The sequence below is a fragment of the Anopheles stephensi genome, chromosome 3 (genome assembly GCF_013141755.1).
Source record: "Anopheles stephensi strain Indian chromosome 3, UCI_ANSTEP_V1.0, whole genome shotgun sequence".
NCBI lineage: Eukaryota > Metazoa > Arthropoda > Insecta > Diptera > Culicidae > Anopheles > Anopheles stephensi.
The window spans coordinates 20,907,460-20,917,640 of NC_050203.1; the positions used below are offsets into that span (position 1 = coordinate 20,907,460).

Sequence of the window (10,181 nt, forward strand, 5' to 3'; positions counted from 1 at the left end):
TGGCTTTGTTACGTCCACCAGAACGGCAGGGATAATCAAATGACAGACGACGACGCTGGACGGTGAGCGGTATCGAGGATTGTTGCAGCTGGCCAAGACCGCACGATCTTCACACGATAGGTACTAAGGTACGGGTGTTAAGTTATGGAATCCCAGCGATAACTGACTTTTATATCTTAAAATTAATTATCAAACGATCATCATAAAAGAATAAAACGGCCTCCATGGCTGGCTTTTAATGACAAGCAAACCTACTGTATGATATTTTATTTACAAAAGTCTAACTTTCCAACACTTTGTGGCTCGTCTAATAATCGAACACATAGTCCGAGTTCGCGGCAATCCAGTCGCGCAGTTCCGACACTCGCTCGTACACGATCGGATAGTTCGTTCCGCACCAATAGATCAAATTCGTAATGCCAACCAGCACGGGACCACCGGCATCCTCCACGACCAATCCTGCCCCGTACATACTGTTGCAGAACGCTCCCCCGATGTAAGTGTTCGTACAGATGTGCTGAGCGTTAATGTATGCATGCGGATGCAACTCCTGGCACTGCTCGTTCTCCAACACCTGATTGCGCAAATATCGCAAAGTGCCGTTGTACTGGTTGCCAACGGTTGTGCCCTCCATCCACCTGTACGTCCGATCGTCGGACATTCTGGGCAAACGGATCGGCTGCACAAATGCGGTGAACGTTACCGGATGCTCCAGACGAATTGTTGCAATATCGTACAGCGATCCCACGTACTGTGGGTGCACGTTGATTCCGCCTTCGTTGAAGTTGATGCGCTGCTCTCGTTCTTGATCAGCGCCGGAGCTGAAACCCAACACCGCATACCCGTACGTATTGTTGTAGTTGGTCGTGCTGGTGTACAGCGCATCCGCGTGCGTTAGGATGTAGTTCGGTGTGATGAGCGATCCGGAAGAAAGGATGGTGTACGAGATATTTTCGGCCGTAATGAAGAGCCGTGCGTGGTAAGGAAACTGGCCGGGGTACACGTCGTATCCATCCGTCGCGAGGCTGTTCGATTCATCTTCCAATGGTCGTACGTCCTCGGTATCGGTACCTGTTAATGGGCGCGGCTGCTCGCTGCGGAGGTCTCTAGCACTAGCAACTGCACACACCGCCACAACCCCGAACACTAGAAGGACGGTGAAGAACTGCATCGTAGAGCCGTAAGGTCGCAAGCTTTCAAACGATTGAATGCTTGAAGCACAACTGCAGGTACCTTATATACCGCTATCTGTATGTCTGTGTGTGTCTGATAAGAAAACAAACAGGACGTCGAGGGGGATCCGGGTGCACAGGATTAACCAATAAATATCCGGGTATTGTAGATAAAGCAATCTATATTGGTCGGGATTTTCATTGGTGACGATTAACACCAATCTCATTGGTCGTAGCTGAACAATCATTTGATTTGAGGCTTAGTAAATCTTTTCAAAACCCCGGAGTCGAGCCATTTCACGCAATTGGGAGGCCTTAGGAGCATTACATATGGGGTTCCGATATCGGGGAACGTCCCCCAGCACGCAGGAGCGATTATTTAAGCACCGGTCACTTACGTCACGAATATATGACACCATGACGGCCAAGGCCTCTCGAGGAAATAGTACCAAAAAAGGAGCTTAAAGATTGCATACATTGTATTGGTCGTCAGACAGAAGATCCTCCTCACGTAAGAAGTTAAATATTCTTTTCATTCCCTCTTTTTCTTCAACATAGTTCCAACCCATTGATCCGAGATTCAATTGGAATCCGATTAGGATTCGACTGGGATCTATCTGGGATTTGATTGGGATTCGTTTGGGTGTGAATAGGATCCGATTCGGAATCGATTGGGATTCAATTAGGGTCCGAAAAGGATTCGAAAAGATTCCATTCGGACTCGATTGATATTTAATGAGGTTCCGATTAGGAATCAATTGAGATGCGATTAGGATTCGACTGGGATCCAACTGGGATTCAATTGGGATCCAACTGAGATTTGATTGAGATCCAACTGCGATTTGATTGGGATTCGATTGAGATCAGTCTGGGATTCGATTGGAATTCGATTGGGATTCGATTGAGATCTGATTGGGATTTGATTGAGATCCGGCTGAGATTCGATAGGGATCCAACTGGGATTCTATTGGGATTCGATTTGGATTCGATTGAGAAAGAAGTGCAAAACAAGCTAAGCAACCCCCCCCCCCCCTCCTTTCCACCATCTGCCTCTCTCATCAAAAGGAAAAATAACTGAAGGTACTCGGATTCGGACTCGATTGGGATTAAATTGGAATCCAACTGGGATTCAATTAGGATCCGCTAACAGTTCGATTGGGATCCAAAGATTCAAATTCTCATAGGGATTCAGGTTAACCATCACTTCGCTCCGTTTGCTTCGCTCTTTGTTTTCCACTCACCATTAGCCGTTGACATACAACCAATCGCCCAACGCGATCATCGAATACGAACGATCACCCCGCGCATCTTCGACGAGAATTTGCAACGCACAAAACATGCAGAACATGTTAACAATCTGTCGATTATTCGCCTGGCTGCAGTGAACAGAATGGAATTGAAAAGAAGGACCAACAGAAGAGAAAGAGAGAGAGAAAAATCAGTTCAAACCACTCCAATTGCTCCACATACCGTGGCGTAGCGTGTATGCCCCCTTTCGTGACCTATATAGAAATAGCGGCCCAATAAAATATTCTCCACCTGTCGGATGGGAAGGAAGCCTTCTTTGCATTGCAAAACCCCGCCCGCACCAGCGCTGGAAGTTGTGATTCTGATTCGCCAGCCACCTACTGCTCGATCCGGCCAGAAATAAAAGCACCCGCACCGGTCGAAACGCCACCCCGGTGTGCAAATGTTCCGTTAATGAAATTATTGCCATCAAAATGTGACGCGCAGCAGTGAGCAGCTAGCAGGTTCTAGGCGTAGTGGCTCGTCTGGCGTCGGCCGAAATCGCGCCATACCCGTCAACGTCGTTTCGCGTTTCGTGTAGCCTTTTTTTGCCGAGCCGAGACCGCTGGGTGAATAATTTATGAGTGCTAAAACTACATTCTTCATTCTATGCGCCTAGATTGGAGGTAGGGCCATGGGGTAGAGATGGTGCAAAGGCGCACACTTCTTGCGCCGGGCGACGTCCTAGCTACAAAGCCCCGTGCCCGTGTTGGATGGTTTTCGTTTTTTTAGTGTGTCCCTTTGCTAGGGTTTTTTTTCTTTTGCTGGCCACTTCCGATGCAAGCAAAATGCATCCATCACAAGAATGGAGCGCATGTGCATCGCTTTAGGTGCAACGCTTGACACATTTGGGCTGCTTAAGTTTAGTCCTTCTGGACAATCGATGGGCTGAATCATCGATCGATCTAATGCCAGGTGGACAGTTCTAGTTTTAATCGCACACACTATTGTTTGGTACCATCCACGACGCTTGTGTGTCCATTTTTGTTTGCAAATTGATTGATTAGTGTGCAAAGTGCAACGGGTAATTGCACGCCATGTTCTAGCATGACCGGTACATTGCTAAGGTAAGGAGTTTCTTCATTAACATTCATGTGAAGTGAAGTGGTGATTTTATTATTTTAACTTGCTCGCTTCTAAATATCGACATTAGCACAGTCACATTCCATTGCTATTGCGGGTGCAAAAAAAACGGCAGTGGAAGGTTTATAATTTGATTGGAGAATCACAGTTATTTTGCACAGAAAAATCACACTTCTATTTGAAAAAGTCAACCAACAACTATTGAAAAATTTAGTCGAATAAAAGGTCTCGGCCTGCCATTTCTAGCTTGCTGTGACTTGATTTTACCCGTAGCAAGTAGTCAGCAACCCTGCGTACGGGGAGCTGGTCTAGATGGGATTTGAACCCCGGCACTGCCGTGTGAGCACCGGCACCATTGGTGCCTCGGCGACCGGGACCATCAAGAATGTCAGCTGGCCAAGGCAAACGCCACATTGAATTCGACCCTTGGTGTAAAGGTAGGACATAGTCTTCAAGACAGACTCAAAGCCCTTCAAAGTCCGTGAGAAATCTGTAGCCATGTTGAGGAGAATCAGGAGAACCCTATCGGAAGTATTTCTTTACCCTATAATTGACTCGATCGTGCTGACTAAAGCCTTCTAATATGTTAAACATTCCACGATAAAAATCAAGCATATCGAGTGAAAATCTAACTCCAGTGCTAGCTATTTTTACTCCAAAATCCAAATTCTTATCTTTTATCCACTCACCGATCCTACTCACCTAACACATCATCCTAGCACCACCAAAGTTTTTCAATGAAACTACTTCCCGGACCTGGTACCCCGGTGGCTATTTTCGGCCACAGTCAACGCTCTGTACTCCAGGCTGCAGTTACTCCAGCGTTACTACATAAATAAAGCTCCAGTAACGTGGTCCACTGACCATGGCCCACACCCATGGCGCGTCAAGTTCAACGATTACAACCGGAGTCGCCTTGCCCTAGAACTCGTGCGCGTTCTAATTCTAGCTCCAGATTTTTCACAGTGTTCCGAAACCCACCCCCGGAACACTAGCTGTGCTGCGAGCCAAAAATATTGAAAGGTCGCCACCGGACCCCGGGGCACAATGCAGCACTCGACCGACGATTTAGCCACCTCATCGGCCACAAGAGTGCATCCGTGGCCGGGCACTAGCGTCAACGCCACCTGCATGCATAAAGATCTCCTTCCGCACGTTTCCCATCACCGCACTCTCTTCCTCGCTGTGTTCCCGTGCGGGGGTGGTTAGCCCAAGCAGTGGGTGAGTGTGTGTGTGTGTGTGTGTGTGTGTGTGTGTGTGTGTGTTTCGGTTTTCTTACTTCCCGTGAGGTGTGTTTTTCTTTTCTTCACAACACAAGCATATTTAGGTGAGGTGAAAACTGAACTTCGGCCGGAGACGACGATGTCAGAATACCGACGACTACGACGTCGACGCTGCTGCTTTGTTGGTGGTTGTAAGACCGCACGTCCGCACGCCCTGGTCAGCCAGTGATGACACCTGGTGGAAAGGAAAGGCACGACGACGATTTGACGCGTCGCGAGCACGCGACCGCTGCGGGTTCGATTAGTAACAGCTTTTCACTATAAATTGGTGGTGTTTGACAAATTTTCCGCACATACTACACCTGACCGGGCACCGGACTAGAGAGTCTTCGCCGTACAACCAGTGTCCCTGAGCTGAGCACAGACGGCACAGTCGTGAGTCGCGCGTCGTGGTAGAACGGTATCGGTCTTGTTGGGTTGCTGAGCAAGTTGTAGTGAAAGAACAGCAAGTAGGCATTGAAATGTGGAGTTGGGTGTTTGTGAAAGTGATCGTCTGAAGCCTTAATCACTGTATCTTGACAAGTGTGTCCTGGTAGCCAACGTCTTGCAGTGACCGGGACAGAAAGTGTGTGCGAGTGTGTTGAGTGTTGTGCCTGTTCGCATCGTTTGTGCAAGGATACGCATTAGGAATACGCCACGGAATTCTACGGAAACCCCAGTAGAAAACGAATAGAACTGAAGATTCAATCATGATGGTGCGATTAGTTCCGTTAGCAGCAGTACTGCTCGTTCTCGCCTCGATTGCCAACGCCAGAATACTGCCAAACCGAGTAAGTGACTCATCCGAGCGCGGGTCTGGCCGGCCAACAATGAAGCCCACAATGAAACGGGGAACCGAAGAACGCAAAACAGAACCGGACATTCCAATCGCATCCTGTCTATGGTAGCGTTGCGGTTACGTACTGTTGTGCTGATCGTTCTGAAGAATGTATTGGGTGGTAGCAAAAGTTTTGCAACGTTTTTGTGTTATGATCTTTGACAACAACAAAATTGGTTTCAAAATAAATCTGGCTTTTTTGCGCACAGATTGTAACGATTTTCAAATTTTTTGGTCAAAAAAATTCATCCACACAAAGATAAATCAGTTTCATAAAATATTGATGAAGGGAGATAGAGTTGTAATATGCTTGATTTTTACAAATTTACTTGTTTACAATATTTTAATTTTTTTTAAATAAAAAAATGTATTTTTTGTTGTTCAAAAGAGAGAATTAACTTTATGACAACCTTTTCTTTTCATTTTATGAGTCTGTCAGAACGTTTAGGAGTGTCTCTTTTCAGTTATTTATTAAACCATGCACCGATGTTAATTATCATCTACTAGCGTCAGTGAGATGGTCTCAAATCAACCAAGTTTTGTTATGAAAAAATCATAAACATTAGCCATTAAAGGGAATTATCTGAAACCACTAGTCATTGTCGACTATCGACATATACTTTCTAGCGATTATGAAAAAAGAGGATTAAGCCTACGAGAGCCATAGCGAAAGATTCTTTAACGAATATTAATCACCATAGAAACTTCAGAGACTTCATCAAAAATGTTCCCAGCGTTTGCCAATAATGTTCAAGGTCTGAAATTTTGAAGAAAACCTTAAAAACGTTAGACATGAGTTGAATGAGTATAGTTGTGGTATTTGAATTAAATTTTTATTATCTATTCTACATGGTTGAATCTCTTTTTTCCAATTTTTGTTATATACTGTTTTCGGAACACTTCGTAATCTTCCAATATCTTACAGAAAGAACATATTTTCTAATGAAAAGCCGTACACTACTAATACTGTTATACCAGTCAGCATGAACGTCAGGTTCAAGAGTACCATGTCTCGGTGTCTTCAGAAATCGGCTCTTCAAATCTAAAATCTTATCGACAGGCACGTTCTTGTACATTCTATTGAAGTCAAAACAAGGAGAATTCTTATCTGTAAATCAACAAAAAAAAACCACCACGAAAGCATCCCTAACCCTTTCAATCATCCATCGAACAATGCAACGATCCTCCATCGCACGTCGTAATCGATATCCATGATCGATAGCACATTGCACTTTCATGCCTATTTTTAGGCCCTTCAAAATGGCCAACGAACCCTACGCGCGCTACGTGGCTGTAAAACGCCCCTTTCCCCGTGCTTCATCACGTGTTAGCAGGCGCCATGCCACACCCCCTCCGGCTTCCGGGCGTTATTATTATCTTCAAATTTTATAATTCACCGCTACGCTTTATGCATTATGGAAATGTAAGAGTTTAATTGACAACTTTTTTTCTCTCTTTTCTTCCCCTTTCCTACCTTCGCCGAATTTTCACCCACCACCACCACCACGACGTGTCCCTTCCAGAGCAAACAAGTGAAAGTGTACAGCTACGTGTTGCCTGCCGGGGCCGAGGAGATACGTGACGATATTAACCACTCGTTTGCGTGCGGCAACCGTACCGATGGGTTCTACGTCGATATCGACAATGATTGTCAGGTAAGGGGAACGGAGGGGACCGATCGATTGATACGAGGGTGGACATTAAAATTAAAGCGAAACCTTCCCAAATCACCGAGGGCGTTCGTTGAAAGTGGTGAGGAGAAAAAGCACTTTTTTCAATGATCCCGGGCTGGATGAAAATGTGAAAGGTAGTGTTCCTTTGGGGGAGCTGAACTGCCAATTAAAGCACCAAATGAGTCATACAAACGAGTCAATTGATTTCTGTAATTGTTCCTCCATTTTCATAGATTTTTCACCGCTGCCAAGATCATGCCCGGTTCAGCTTCATCTGTGCCGAACGTACCGTGTTCAGCCAGATGTACCAAACGTGCGTCCACGACGGACAGCTCGGCTACCCCTGCGAAGAGTCCGTACAGTATTATCCCGATGGCGAAGGGTACGAACCATCCGGTTCGGAAACCGCCGAAGAATCGCCACAGGTTGAAGAGATGCAACCGGCACAAGAGCTGGAAGCTCCACCAGCTCCTCCCAAGGCAGTTGAAATTGTTGCACCCGCCGAGGAAGTTGCCCAAGCAGAAAGCTCGCAAGACAACGTTCAACAGCCATCCGAACAGGTAGAAATGGCACAGCAAATTAAGGATGAACCGGAACAGGAACAGGACGATCACCAGCAGCTGAATGCCGATCTGTTCGATCCGATCGAGGAGGAAGGTGATGCACCGTCAGAAAACTCGGCCCAGGAAGTGATGGACGAAAGTGAGGCTAGTGTTGCTAGTGCTGATCCGTCGAAGAATGTGGAAGAAGAATCTAACGAAGTTGAAGTTCTGGATGAAGTTGTAACTCAGCAGGAGGAGCTGCAGCAGCAGCAGCAGGACCAACTCGTATCCTCCGAACCTTCACCAATAGTAGTTGAAACTCAGACAGCTCAGGATGAAGTTACCGTAGAGGATGAGCCAGAGAAAATGGAACAGGACACCGTGGGCACTCCGAGCGAACCCGAACCATCAGCAACTCCAGAAATAGATAATCAAACGCAGCCCGAAGCTGACTCGCTTCTTAATGCCGTGCAGATGGTCGAAGAGCTAGAACCCATCGTTCACGATCTCGCCATCGAAACGGACGAACTGAAACCGCTTGTTGCGGAAATATCACCAGACACAGCACAACTTGCACCACAGCAAGAAGACAACGAGGTCCTACCGGTATCTGACTTCAACACCGCCACCGATATGGAAGCGCCACAAATGACGTCCGATGCGTCATCGTCCGTCAGCGATAGTGAGCAAAGCGCGTTGGAAAGTGAACAGCAGGTGAACGAACTATCGCCCAACACGGAGCTAAGTTCCGCTGGCGATGATTCATCGGAAACGCTCGACACGATCAGTGTGGAAGCAGACCAAACCCAGGTTCCATCTGGCGAACCGGAAACGGTTGACGTCCAGCAGGCAGACAGTGAACCGAACACACCCACCGACGAACAGGAACGTCCACTGGAAAGCCCTGCGATCGTAGAAGAGATGGCACCGCTGCGACCGAGCGATAGTGCCGAACTGCCGGAATTGATCGTATCGACCGAATTTCATCTGGACGCCGTCACCCAGGGACCACCGATTCGGCGAAGAAAAACGTTCCTCTTCCGGGCCGATGCGATCCGATCGCGACAGTAGTGTGCGGCTCGGCAGATTACACCGAGCGCCACGCGCACTTAAACGTTTAAGTAGGTCCAATGCGGGGAAAGGGTGTCTCCCGTGGCCTAGCGGGATAGGGTAAGTTAATTTATTGCAATTTTCAGACGAAAGCGGGAAGAGAAAAAAAACGAAACCGAAACCAACGCCTCTACGTACGTGTCTTTTTATCACGCACCGAACGGTCTGTCGAAGGGTTAATTCAATTCAATGGCTCGAAAAATAAACTTTTATAAAATATAACACAGCCGGTGGTAAAAGGGTTTGTAAGTTTTAGAGAAATATTAGCAAAATGGTTTGTATTATGATGGCTTACGATTTGGCTTAGCTGGCCTGAAGCAATTATTAAAAAGAACGCCTAAAAGTATGCAATATGATGATGCTTTTTTCTACACGGTTTTTGACACTATGGGGCTGGGTCATGCGCACCATTCAGTCACTGCCGACGAACACCATCTCTCTCTTCTCCTGAGCCTTTCGATCCTTTATCTTTAGGAACCGTGATCCGTGATCTTGGGATTCCATATCCGGGATCCAGAATTTCTGGTTTGACTAGTGCTACACTTCATGTGAAACTGCAAGAAGTTTTGGTCAGTCGTTTCGCGCATCCTTCACTTAGATATTCACTAGCTCAAGAGCCTGCCTATGGAGCAAAAATCCAAATAGGATTTGATTCCGGTCCCTTCGTATTAGCATCTGGTGCCGCTACGGAAATGTCAACGAATACAAAGTAAGGAACTCATATCGAAAGCAGTGAACCGTTCCAATTCTCTGATATCGATTGTGAACCGAAATCTTTTGAAATGCTTTCAATAACACTTCTTAAACGATATCCGAGAATCGAAGAAAGCTAGCATAATCGTCACTGGTGACAAATTTCATCAATTAACTATTTTTCAATCAAAGTTAGCAGTGGCTGTAGTTGTGGAAGCCATGCCTTTCTGTTGTGCTAATAATTGCCCGTGCCAGAAATAAATATAACAAATAAATAAACGTTCATTTTAAAACATTCATTATGAGATAAGCACAGAAATGGAAATGTATTTGTATAAAGGTCGCCACACGCTAGCTTAACTTCACACACACGACACTGTAACGCGTATTGCACCGTGTACTGATATTGCATACCTTTAGGCGTTTTTTCAATTCTACAGTGTATAACACAACGATCCCAGATGGAAACCGTAAATGGTCATTACACAAGATTCGATAAAGAAAATAAATTTCAAAAAAAG

General features: G+C 46.1%; 2 protein-coding genes across 2 annotated transcripts; one reads left to right on the plus strand and one right to left on the minus strand.

The window, feature by feature from the left end:
* Nucleotides 1-307: 307 nt before the first annotated feature.
* LOC118508824 (collagenase-like) lies at nucleotides 308-1,171 on the minus strand. Its single transcript, XM_036048569.1, has one exon. The coding sequence runs from the start codon at nucleotides 1,169-1,171 to the stop codon at nucleotides 308-310; it is 864 nt and encodes a 287-aa protein (XP_035904462.1).
* A 3,791-nt stretch (nucleotides 1,172-4,962) lies between these two features.
* On the plus strand, nucleotides 4,963-9,189 carry LOC118512832 (acidic repeat-containing protein). Its single transcript, XM_036057867.1, has 3 exons — nucleotides 4,963-5,595; nucleotides 7,166-7,297; nucleotides 7,549-9,189. The coding sequence occupies exons 1-3, from the start codon at nucleotides 5,515-5,517 to the stop codon at nucleotides 8,926-8,928; spliced, it is 1,593 nt and encodes a 530-aa protein (XP_035913760.1). The 5' UTR covers nucleotides 4,963-5,514; the 3' UTR covers nucleotides 8,929-9,189.
* The last annotated feature ends 992 nt before the right edge of the window (nucleotides 9,190-10,181 follow it).